Consider the following 13,212-nt stretch of genomic DNA (forward strand, 5'->3'; position numbering starts at 1 on the left):
ACAATAGAGAGCATCCTGACCGGCAACATCACCTCCTGGTTTGGGAATAGCACTGCACAAGACCGTAGCAGACTACAAAGAGTGACACGTTCAGCCGAACGCACAATTGGAGGGGGGCTTCCCACCCTCCAGAACATTTACAACAAGCGGTGCAAGGGGAAGGCTAAGAGAATTATTAAGGACTCGAGCCACCCGAACAACTGCCTCTTTGAACTGCTGCGGTCAGGCAAGCGATACCGGAGTCTTAAGGCGAGCACAGAAAGACTCAGAAGAAGCTTCTATCCCCAGGCCATCAGGCTGCTAAACGAACAATAAACACTATGCAACAACCATCAAATGCACACAGCACACACACCCACACGCACACACTCACTCAAACAAACAACACACTGCAGCACCCACTCTCCACACTTTAGATCACACAAACACACTTTACACTTTATATTTATTGATAAAGGATTTGCACTACAACTCGTACACCTACTGTGAATTGTACCTAAATTGCACCTCGTCCCATTTCTGCCTTGCACTATATAGTATTGTATATTAGTACACTGCACAGTATTGTATATTGTATGGTAACTACGTCTATTCTGCGTCGAACATTGTACATATGTCTAAACTGAACACTGTGACCTCATTTTTTTACTTCTAATTTTACTATGTTATTTTATTTCATACTTATCTTGTCTTGCACAGTCTCTGGAGCGTAACAGTAAGAAGCATTTTGTATAAAAGTATTCTGTACTTCTGTATGACAAATATTAAAGAAACTTGAAACTTGAAGTTAGGAGAGATTTGTTAATAGAGTGATTGATTAAGTTGTACGGTATAGAGGAAGAAGAAGGAGAATGGGGCCTTGGGTTTAACTAAATTAACATGCTCCACTTGAATGTGAAGGGGAACATGACCAAACCAAAGGAAAACCAAAACAAACTCAGATCTGGAGAGAGAAAACAGGCAGATGAGTTAAAGAGTGTCCCCCCACTGCGTCGGAAGTGATATGTGTGACGGCGAGAGGAGGATCAGAGTTGAAAGGAAGGAATATGGATTGGCGCACGAGTCGCAGATTCTGTCAGATTGTTTTGTTGTGTCTGAAGAGGGTTGAAAAAAATGACTGATGTTGCGAAGACTGAAAAATAATCACTCAGGGAGGAAACAATGGAATCTTGTCAAGGTTCAAAAGAGGAACTGGAACAGCTAATCTGATGAACAACATGGAGCAAAGGCACTCGGCAACAAACATCTAATAACCACAACACTTCTTGAAAGTTGACTTATTTTTGGTTATATACTGTATATACATTTAAAAGATCCAGAAAATATGGGTGGAAGTTTTCATTATAGTAGTAAATAACACACAACACTCTCAACTCACAATTAAACCTAGACGAATGGGACCCGGATCCTCAATTTAATTAATCATAAAAAAGGACAGCACTCCAATTCTACTTTTTTTCATATATTACCACACAGACGTTTTGGGCAAGACGCCCATCCTCAGCGTGCATTCCAGCAACATGCTGAGGAAGGGCGTCTTGCCCTGAAATGTCTGTGTGGAAATATAATTAAATGATTGATTACTACCATAATGCGACAAATAAAAAGTTGCATTATGGTACAGTAATAATCAATAATCAATTATGGACTGCATGTCACAGGCTGCAGAATTAGGTCCGCTCTCCAGTGTTAAAAGTCAATGCTATCAAACAGCACACGTTGGAATCAGAAAATAACAACAAAACAAATCAGTGTGGTTTGGAGAAAAGATACAGAATAGTGAAACTCAAATACTATCTGAGGTGTAATGAATGAGGAACTGACTGCTGGCACCATCTGAGAGGCACAGAGAGCTATTAATCTCCAGCCCTGCGCTGGAGAGCTATTAATCACAGGGTGCTGGTCCCCCTCTGAGGGGAACATGTATCTGGGATGGAAATCATCCCACAATGTCCAATTTAAAGTCCAGGGTGTGTGTGTGTGTGAGTGTGTGTGTGTGTGTGCGTGTGTGTGTGTGTGTGTGTGTGTGTGTGTGTGTGTGTGTGTGTGTGTGTGTGTGTGTGTGTGTGTGAAGACGCTCTGAGTAATGACATGTATTTACTGAAGTGTTTGAATGGTCACTAGTGCACAGGGAAGAAGGGGTAGAGGATGTGGAGAGAGAAGGGGAGAAGGTTTACAAAACAGCAGACTGCTAAAGAACACAGTGCGTTTTATACTCAATAAATACTTATACTGTATGGCTACTAGCCACATGCTCAGATGGTTCAAGTACATTGATATAAATTTCACCAAGGGGATCAATAAAGGAATATCTTATCTGATCTTATACTCGACTTCAAAGTATGAAACGTGCACACATGTTCTTACTGTATATGCCCCGTACAGTTGAATCTTTTTATTTAAATTTTTATTGCATAAGTATCTCAATACAATTAATGGAATGTTATTCTCACAGTTCTGCATATTTCTTTATGGCCATTTGGTTAATTGGTCAGTTTGGAGATCTCTGGACCTTATCATACTGTACTCGCTCTGGTGATTGGCTTACTTACACTTAAGGTTCCCAGAGTTTGCACCAAATTAGGAAAATCTGCTTTTAGCTTCTGTGCCCCAGAGATATGGAATGTTTTGCAATGCACTTTCACCAGTCTGCAGTCGTTTTTAATCATTTTAAATGTTTAATTGACTGCTTTCTGTTCCTACATTATTATAATTGTTTTTATATTCATCACATGTGCCGTATTTCTCAACGTCATTGTGGCTTGCTCTCAATGATCCTTCGAGATAAAATAAAGATTGAATGATTGAATGAATGAATGATTGAATGAATGATGTTGGGATCATCTGTGAGGTCCATACACCTCCCTACTATTAAAGAAACAAAAGAAAGGTGTAGTGATACCTGAGCTCTTCAGAAACTCCCTCCAGCAGAAATCCTCAGCAGCATCTGTCTTGATTCCTTCACATCCAACAGGTGGCAAACATATTCAGTACTATGTTAGCGGTCAAGGTGCTACACATATTTGCTACATTTAGATTATAGCAACAACTCTACATTACAGGTGCCATCATTAGTGAGACCAGGTCATGCCTCCATGTCATAGGATTCATTATCAAATGGTGTTTAAGTTATAGTTAGTTAGTTGTGGTAATTATAGGCTGTTTTTGTGTTAAAAGAGCACTTCACCCAAGAATGATCATTTGTATATCAATTGCTTACCCTGTGATGCCTTGAATTCATGACGATTTATTTTCTTCTGCCATGCCTCCACGATGAACCTAGAATCCAAAAAGAAACTATAGAAATACTTGATGAATTGAAGTTAATGGATATTTGGTTTAACAATAGCTAAACTATATCAAAACATCCGTTTACAAAGTCTCTCACAACTTGTGCAGTATAATCCAAGTCTCTTTTATCAGTTCAGTGCTCAGTACTTCACACACACATGTATTTTCGCTAAAACATTGCTAACGAAAACCTTTCTGGTTAAGTGAAATGGCAGCATTGAAATGGAAATGTTTTCGTTAGCAATGCACGTGTTTGTGAAGTACTGAGCATACGACTGGATAAATGAGACTTGGATTATACTGCACAAATAGTGAGAGACTTAAACTGTAAACGGATGTTTTGATATTGTTTTGTCGTGGGTTAAACCGAATCTCCATTAACTTCAATCCATCAAGTATTTCTAAAGATTCTACATTCACTGCGGAGACATACCAGAATAAAGAAATCTTCATGTATTCAAGGCATGGCGGGCGAGTAATTGATATACAAATGATAATTTTTGGGTGAATGCTATATGCATACTGTTCCTCTGTCCCTGGAATCATTCTATTCCTCTCATCCTTCCTGCAAAAATCGAATTAACATATTTAACTTTATTTTTGCATTGTTCGTGATTTGAGACCATGGTGGAGGAAGGAAGAACATAATGAGGGAGAATTCAGTTGTACACAAGTTATACTGTATTATAACTCCTCTTTGATTCAATTCAGCTCACACTTGATTAATTTCTTTCACCCAAAAAGGAAAGAAAATTGGGTACTTTTTGTTTAGCAGCAATATTAGTTGTTTACTGGGTCACTTCTAGTGTTATTATTAATAGGTGGTCTCATCTTCTGTTCTGTGTCATGGAAAATGTTAAAGGACAAAAGATGAGCCGTTTGTATGAGAAAGTTACCCTAGTGTAATAATGACGTCTTCATCCATGCCAAGACATAACTGAGCTTCAACTCCGATCCAACATTCAAAAACAGATCAACCGGATTCATCATTTCTTTTGATACATAGTTGACGAATAAATAAATGATCAACCCCCTACTTCAAGTCTCCCTTCTCATCTATGTCATTGATCAGAGAAACTCAACTCTTGTAGAAGACTATTATACCGTAGCTTTCTTCACTTCTGTGGGAAATCTATAAAACAGATGATGCTTTTGTACACTGTTAAATAAAGTTTTCATTCATTCATTCATTCATTCATTCACACTTTTCTACACCAGTGATACAGGCTAGTTGTGATAGAAAATAATGATTGCTACAGCACCTGTAGATACTACATGCCTGTAGCTGTAGGTAAAACAGCATCCACCTGTCGACACTCAGCCATACAGCTGGCTAGGGGCTCTCTGATAAGACTAATAGTGGTTAAATTATTTGGCAAAGCAATGGTACCATTGGGAGACAACACAGTAGTGTGCTCTGGGTGGCATGACAGCCAATAGGAAGAGCAAATTAAAACTCTGTACCGCAGAGTAGGATAATGGGGATAAACTGTCAAAGTTGATTAATGCAACAGCAAATGCTGCAATGGAGAGCTGGGGCTGCATAGTATCAGACACAAGAGGATATTTCATCTTGCAGAACTTACCTTGGGGCTGGACATAGATTTTATTGCTCTGGGACAGCTATGGAGATAAAACAGCAGATAATGTCAGGATAAAGTAGCAATCAAGGCATAAATAAATTGAATGTTGTGTACCAAGCAAGAACTGCAGGTAAAAAAAAATGCCAATGTGTGCACGCATTATATTTGCCTATGACTCACTGCCTCTCTCTCTCATTACAGTATTGCAGGCTACACACAAAAGACCAGTATTACTCATTGAACTGTTCAAATTGGGCATTCCTGTACCACATCACGGGTTCCAACAAAGGAGCAAGTACTAAGTAGTCGTCCCTAAATGGAAGCCCACACAAATAAATCAGAGGTGATGGGAAGGAAATTGACTGGATGTTATCACACTGAGGGTTAGATCCATCCCCCACGTGTTTTCTGTCTCAATAAAATAAACCGCGGCGACGCCTCTCAGTTGCCGGTCCTCGCTGCCTGCTGTCAGTGTTAAATGACAGAGATAAAGCAATGCCGTTCGCCTCAATCTGCAGCCCACGGGTGGAATCTAATCTGAAAATAAAACATGGTAATATCGTTTTAATGCTACACTATTATGGGACAGGGCAGGATATTGTGTTTGGGTAGTAAAAATCCTTCTGTTTTATTTATGGAGGCTGCCGGGTCCCTGCTGTCTCTTGATGTGTCGTAAATTGGGAATTGATTCGTACCACATATTATATAATTATACAGTAGAGCAAAATCTCATCTGCAATCAAATCCCATTGATGGTAGTTTTGTCTATCTGTTCGATGCTACTGAGCTAAATACCGGAGCGCAGTGGGCTGAGGATTTTTCAGCCAAGTCCAACTGTGAGAGACACAGCTTGGAGGCCAGCATGGGAGGCATGAGTCACAGACATGCCAATATAAACATCCGGCTTTCTCTCCTAATTAGCTTAACCTCATTCTGGTCTAAGCTAGCCTTGTTTGGCCTTTATGATAATGCACTTAGTCTATGTAAAAGGTAAGAGTAGAAAACTGCTGAATCATACCAAAAATACCTCCGCCTCTTCTTTCAGTTTGTCAGTGAATGCAACAGCAAACCTGGTCCAAAAAACAACAACAAAAGATCCCATTATCACATATGTTTGGTTCACTAGTGTATCATATCTGTAAGGTTCACAAGTGTCATTGTGGTGAAAAACAATTGAATTCAATGACAAAAAGCCATTTAAAACACACCAGCAGTGAGAGAATAAAAACCAAGTGCATATGATTGAAAAACTCCTGGTAGAAAAGCTGCTTGTGCTTTGAGGGGGAAGGATTTTACTCAAATGTACACACTAAGAATGAAAAGAAGAATATAAAAGGAATATTGAGCAATGAGACAGTTGTGTATGATTGTTTTTGCATGGGAAAAGTGAGACAGGCCAACAGGCTCTGGGTGGTGACTGAATGTTATGATCAAGGTTTGTGTGAAGAGGCAGACGCAGCAGGGGGTGCAGCGATTCATACGTTTGAAGTCATGGGACCCATATATGGCACCCCTTCTCCCATAAGGCACATTATCCCCTAGATTTACTAGATGGGTGTGTTACTGTAAAATCAAACAATACATAATAAATAATCTAGAGAAATCTAGAGAATGGAAGATACAGGCCCAGATATGGTTAAGCCTCTGTGCATACTGTAACTCTCCAGTATTAAGGTGGGACGGGGTCGAGAGAACACACAGCCTGCACAGCTGGGGGTTAGCTTGCACGGTAAGACTGTTCACCCTCGCTCTTTCATGCCAGTAAGTAATCTAGACCCTGGTAGGTCTCCTAGTGGCAGCTCTATGTAATCCAGTTCTGTATCGTAACGGCTCTCGCTCGGCGTCACTCACGCACTGTACCTCGCTTGTGCACGTGCACTGAATAAAATTCCACAATGTACCTTTATATCCCAATATTCGTCTGACCACACCCCCATCAGCTTACCCTCATAAGCAGGTGTGTGGCCACCTACTCGCCTCCTTCTTCGCTTCACCACAAGGAAGTGCCTTTGGTAGATCCCCACTTGACGAGGTTGTTAGTAGGAGAAAGTTGGAAAACAAGAGATGCGTTGACATCATATCTTTATTTTCTCTCTCACTATATTCGAGAAAATACGGCGATATTGTCTTCGTACTGGAGTGTCTGGAAGATGATGATCATTCTACACCTCCGCCGTTTTTTTCGTATTGGGAGTTCACGCCGCTACATGCCTCCCAACTGCAGTCCACCTTGCTGCGGCTGAATGGGGTAAAACCCTCCAGCGACACAGCTGGACTGTAGGACGCACCGCTGTTGTGAGAAGCGGTGGGTTCCAGGTTTGGTGAGTAATGTTTGCTTGCGAGCACCACTTGTCTGTTAGTGCTATGGGGGCTAGCTGACAATGTTTACGAAAACCGGCCCCAGATTAGGGTCCTTTGTTCAGCCTTTTAGGCGACGGCGGAGGATCTTGGTTTGAAGCCCATTATAGCAACTAGTGGGCCACGACCAGTAGAACTGGTGATCCCAGGATCTCTGGACGCGTGGGTACTTCTCTGTCACCGTATAGGCCCCGTCTTTCATATGCAAATGAGAGTATACCCTAAACGAGGAAATGTGGGCATGGATATTCGTTATCGGAAAATCCATGTTCAAGTCGGCTACAGCCCAGATGGGACTTGTGCTGGCTCCGCCGGATGTATGGTAAAATCACCGTTGTAAAACTGTGTTAACATCTCGTTTCTCTTCTCCCTTAGGAGTCAACGGGTCTTATTGCTCCCGTGGGCGGAGAACAAAAGAATTAGAATCTCTCACAAATGCTCAGGAAGTCCCGTTTTTCAAAAATCTGTAAAAATAGAACAAAGACAATTTCGAGTGCATATAGTGTAATCTATATGTATCCTTACTTGCTAAACGTAATACGACTTGTAAATATGTTTAATTCTTGCTAAATTGTATAGTTCTAAATATCCCTGTATTCCCCGAAACTACAACGCGTCACGTACATGCACGCGCGCACACACAAACAGCGCATAGGTGTTAATCACTGAGTGATCTAATATGCATATTCTTCAGCGCGAGAGGGGGGGGGGGGTTGTGTTTCTCACTGTCTGTCGTTGATAATATAATCTGAAGAGGTCCTGCATTATTATTATTATCATTCTCGAGAATACACGCGGACCCGACCGAACGTTAATTTATGAATTAAAAGTAGTCTAACATGCTTTTCATCCTCGCCCGTGTATATACTCACATCGCGCTAAAACAACATAACTACTGTATGGCAGAGACAGAGTGCGTGTGTGTACGAGTTATGAGTTATCTCGCAGTTCATTCAAGCGCGCATCACGGTGATGACAGCTCTCTAGAGTAGAAAGGTGCGCTCACAGGGGCGTAGCTGGAGATTCTGGGCCCCATGAAAGAATCAATTTGTGGGCCCCCAATCTATTAAAAAATGTGGGGCCCCCAATCTATAAAAAATTTTGGGGCATTTGCTGGGCCCTTGGAATCATCCTAACCCCCCCCCCCCAGCTACTCCCCTGCACACACACACACACTCTCTCTCTCTCTCAAACAGAGAAATCAAAAGAAATCAGTACATTACAGAAGGAATTTCTTGTACAGTCTTGTACAGTGGGTGACAATATTGTCACAAGGAAAGATGAAATTACATACCTAGGTTTCATGTCTATCTATATCTCCCTCTCTCTCCCTCCATCTCTCCTCTGTATCTCCCTCTTTCTTTCTCTTCCTCTATATCCCTCTCTCTCCCCCTCTATCTCTTCTTTCTTTCTTTCTTTCTTTCTTTCTTTCTCTCTCTCTCTCTCTCTCTCTCTCTCTCTCTCTCTCTATTACTATACTATTATATATCTATATATATATATATCTAAATGTCTAAACCTCTGTCTATCTAGTGTGTGTATACACCAGTATCACTGACTACCACGGCAAGCCTATAGAAAATGATTCTATTTAATAATAATAATAATTATTATTATTATAAATGTCTCTCTCTCTGTATCTTTCTTTCTTTCTTTCTTTCTTTCTTTCTCTCTTTCTATTATATTACTATTATATATCTATCTAAATATCTAAACCTCTGTCTATCTAGTGTGTGTATGCATGGCATCAAATCAAAGTGTGTGTTGCTGTAGGCCTGCCTGTATTGATCAGTCACACTATACCCCCATTCAGCCGTAATTGTTCCCTGCTGGGCCTTTGTTTCATGGTGTGAATTAGTCATTGACATTGATATTGACATCACATTGCATTCTGGGAAGGAGTGTAGTTCCCTTATCATTAGCTGAATTCACTGAATTCTCTTCAGAGGCTCCTGCTGCAAATTGGTAATGACTGTACCAGAATGTTTGATAGGACATTGATTGAAAACTATCGTCTCAAATTTGACAATTGATGGCTTATTTTGAAGGTATGAATCTGTAATTTTACATTATGTAACAAAGAAAAAGAGAATATTCTGAGAAGGTGGAGCTAGAAACTCTAGACCTCAGGGGGTTCAAAGGTGAGGAGGGTTTCAGAACGGTGGCCTGTCTGAGTGTGGCTTGTTATATCGTTGTGTACAAGTTCAGGTGATAGCTGCTTAGCTTGCGTGCTAGTTGTGGCCTACCTGTTAGCCAGTCAGCTGTTAGCTGCAGGCGCTAGCCTGTTGTGTCACTAGGCTAGGAAACGTTAGCTTGCTGCTATCGGCCGAGAACGGCCGTTAGCTTAATGCTACACTGTTGAACGTTCTGAGACTATAACATGCTTTAAACACTCTGACTACGACGTCATCTTTGACAGAGGATGTTAGTCGAACCTACCCTGAGGCCGGCCGGCGAGGACTGCGTCAACAAGGGGAACCGTAGCGGCGACGCTGCCCATGTCGACAACACAGGAATGCTGTGTTACTATCGGTGCCTTTGTTAGAGACTGCAGTTCGCTTGATCTGCGCTCACGGTAGGAAAGGTCTTGACCAGACCTTGAACACTTCTTCTTTCTTTCCCTTCTAAATGTTTTGTAAATAACGATGTTTTCCAAAACGAGTGTTGCTGCACTACATTTAGGATACGACGCGAGTTGTGTGAATTGTCTTGTCACTGGTATTTAGCTTCTCCATGCAAATCGGATTGTTTGTTACAGATGTGAAAATGATCTGGTTTGTTGTGTTGAGAAACATCATGTGTGTTCATGTACCGTGTACTCACAACTAAGGGGGTTAAACTAACCTATAAAGCTATGCTTAGTGACATATGAGTGAAGAATGAATTCTTTTCTCAGCCTGTAATGACAATGAACAGTGTGTTCACATATTAAACGGGTTTACCTGTTCAACTGGCCGTATTAAGGGTAAAGTAGGAGGGGTGTTTTCCCCCCGGTTCCCTGGAGACTTCCTCACCCTCCTCTCAGACATGTTGTTACAATATATTGTGTCATTGTGTGGTGGGATACGATGTAACCCTTAGCTTGATTGCTGGGGTTGTGCTAAAACTGCTTGAGGAACTGTATTTTCCTAAAAGAAAAGATTGTTTGGTCACTTTTCGTGTGTGCTTAGCAAGGCCTGTGGCCGATACTAATCGAGAATTATGTATTCTCTCATTATGAAAAACGGCATTCCTCTGTAGAGTGTTTTTGCCATTTTTTGTAGGTGATGATGGGTTGTGTGTGTCGTGTGACCTACAACTGGGTTGGGTTGGCCACAGAAGCACATGTGTAAGTCTGGTACCGGGGCTCTTAAGGGGGCCCTCTCTATTCTGTGTTTTTTCCTTAGTAAAAATCAGATAGCAGGTTGGCACATGTGCTGTGTGAAGCTGTTAGATGCTTCATGTAGCTGACTATGACTGTGGCATACTCTCTTTTTGTCATTACATCGTATCATGGGTGTGGGGTCGTAAAGGGGTGTACTGGTAATCCTTTCCTCCCCTTCTTTGATGGGCAGGGGTTAAGACCTCCTATCCTTCAAGGTTCCTGTCACGTTGCTGTTCGGCACGTTACAGGGTAAGAGGGGGGGGGGGGGGGGAGGGAGTTTCCTGGTCCCACGCCCTGGAATATTGGGCGTGTGCACCACAGAAATTCCCCCGCCATAGAGTACGTCACTGTGCGCGTCTCTGTTGGTAGGACTTCCGTGAGCTGTTCGGGTCCATATGATGGATCTGTTTCGGGGAGTGGTCAGGGCTCCTCCTCACGAAGCTCCTATTCGGGCCTTCTGTGAGTTAGGACTCTCCTTCCATGTGAGGGAGCCTCCTCAGAGTGCAGAGCCTCTTCCTCAGATTGTCAAGGTGAGTAGAACTTCAAAAAGGAGTCCTGCTCTATTGTGTGTGTATTCGATTCAATTCGATTATTGAGTGTGTATGGGTTCAGTGCCTCCTCCCCGGAGAGCCCTAAACCAAACTTTTACATGGCTCAAGGTTGCAATATATTCTTTTCAATCTGTACAGCTCGCGTGGGAAGTCTCTCTGGGGATTTCAGTCTCCTCCCTATGGGAGGGTGGTGGGATGTAAGAATGTAAACCATTTTTACCCCCGGTTGTGTAGACTTGGATTCATGCTGTTGGTGCTTCCTTCTTTTTTATTAAAAAGAGTTGGAGTTAGGAGGCATCACACCCCTCTTGTCGTTCCCCTGGGCGCCTTGGGGATTCAATGACAGGTCTAAATAGCCTGTTCATTGATGTGGTTGTGTCCCGACGCACGCATAGTGCTAGGGTGTTCTGTTGAAGATCAGGCGAATGACTGGCACGCCTTGGTTGCTTGAGGTTAAAACAGCGTTTTTATAAAGCAACTGGGATGGAGGTTTTTTCCTCTTCCGACGACCTGTGTTGGTTGTCGACGGATTCCCGTTCATATCTGGGGGATGATGACGGAATGGATCTGAACATATGTAGAGGGGTCTCACGCCCTGGGGGTCGGCCACCGGGCGCGGTTCGCACCGAATGTCTGGGTGGCGCCCTCTTTTCATGTTTTGGATCAACACGCATATCTGCCCCTTCTCCTGGAGTTGGCATGTCGGCGTGGTTAGGGCACGGGACTGGTTCTGGTCACGCTAGTCCGGATCAGTTGAACCCGTTGTCCGCCGGGGATGCAGATCTGCTGTTCTGGTACCCTGAGGGACTTGGGCTTTTTCCAGGGGGAGAAATGCCAGGTCGGTCCGGGTGTCACAGGGTTAGGCGCTATGGGGACCCTTGTTGGGTACGTTGTACTCTGCACTGTCGTAATGGCTTACGGCCGTGCCAACCTGTACACGCCCGATCTCTTCAGATCTCGGCCGCTACGCAGGTTGGTCTTGGTTAGTACTTGGTTGGGAGACCTCCTGGGAATACCAAGTACGGGGTGCTTGGGGCTGGTTCTCCATTCTTTTCGCTCTTCTCTTACGCATGGCGAAGAGGGGCCTGTTGGGGTGGTCTTTGACCTCCTCGGGGGACCCTGTGCTCCCCGTATCGCCGGGCCCGGTCCGAAGTAATGTTTCGTTGACCCGTAGGCCTGGGATAACCCTGTTGGAAACTGAAACACTTGTACTGCGGTAGTGCCCGCAGGTACGTTTGAGTTTTTTCTTGAGGGGTTATGGGACCAACCACCGCATAGGGTAACGACTGGGTGGTTGGTTCTCTGGTGTGTTGGTGCAGTGTCAACTCCCGGATTGCCCGGTTGAGTGTGCCCTTGCACGTTCATGACGTCTGCCAATCGTGTCAGCCTTCGGCCTCATTGAGGGAGGCTTTGTCATGGTGGTCAACAACGCCAGCATACGCCCCGGGCGGCTGTTTTCAGCTGACCCCTCTGGCGCCTGTCTCATCCGCAGTACTCCAGGCTCGGGTTACAGCCTGTTGCCTGGTTTCCCCGGTGCGCTGCCTGCTTCTGTGGTAAGCCTTTGGTTCTTACGGCCATGCTGACTGCCTGTCCTGCAGGGTCAGTGTGCCAGGCGGTGTGCTATTGGGGGGACAGGGCCCGCTCTTGTGAGGGGCCTTTGTCCGAATACGCTGGTGATGTGGGGGGCGGGGTCACTAGGTGACCACCTGGTGGGGTCTTGATGCTGGCATCATGGACTTCTCCGGGCCCCCGTTTTCCAGGGGGTCCAGTCCCTTTGGTGGGTCTGGGTCTTTCTTCGCGCTCCGCTGCTACGGCCTTGCCACGGGGTTGGGTTTGCTCTTGACCCCGTGATTTCTGGGGGCAGTAACGAGGTCGTTCCGTTCGTTCCCGGGTGGCATGCGGGTTGTGCGTGTGGGTAGTCGTGGGGTCAGGCCACGGTCTGCTCACCCTGTGCATTGAGTTGCTCGAGTGCCTCTTCGCACGGTCGGGTCCGTCGCTCTCCCGTGATCCCCCAATAGGGGGGGTGCCCTCCATTAGGGGGGGTCGGGGGGCTCGGTCCTCCCTG

The 13,212-nt window shown here is 44.1% G+C and overlaps 1 protein-coding gene across 5 annotated transcripts in view; it reads right to left on the bottom strand.

Moving 5' to 3' along the window:
* glt1d1 (glycosyltransferase 1 domain containing 1) overlaps positions 1-13,212 on the bottom strand; it is an 82,938-nt gene that overhangs the window by 65,613 nt on the left and 4,113 nt on the right. For all 5 annotated transcript variants that reach the window (XM_084322505.1, XM_084322504.1, XM_084322502.1 and 2 more), the window contains exons 4-6: positions 5,893-5,944; positions 4,878-4,914; positions 2,903-2,959 (exon numbers count right to left, since the gene is read on the bottom strand). In XM_084322505.1, coding sequence (XP_084178631.1) covers positions 2,903-2,959; positions 4,878-4,914; positions 5,893-5,944 — 146 coding nt within the window. The remainder of the gene's footprint in view (positions 1-2,902; positions 2,960-4,877; positions 4,915-5,892; positions 5,945-13,212) is intronic.

Source organism: Notolepis coatsorum, assembly GCF_963971535.1.
Source record: "Notolepis coatsorum genome assembly, chromosome: 1".
NCBI lineage: Eukaryota > Metazoa > Chordata > Actinopteri > Aulopiformes > Paralepididae > Notolepis > Notolepis coatsorum.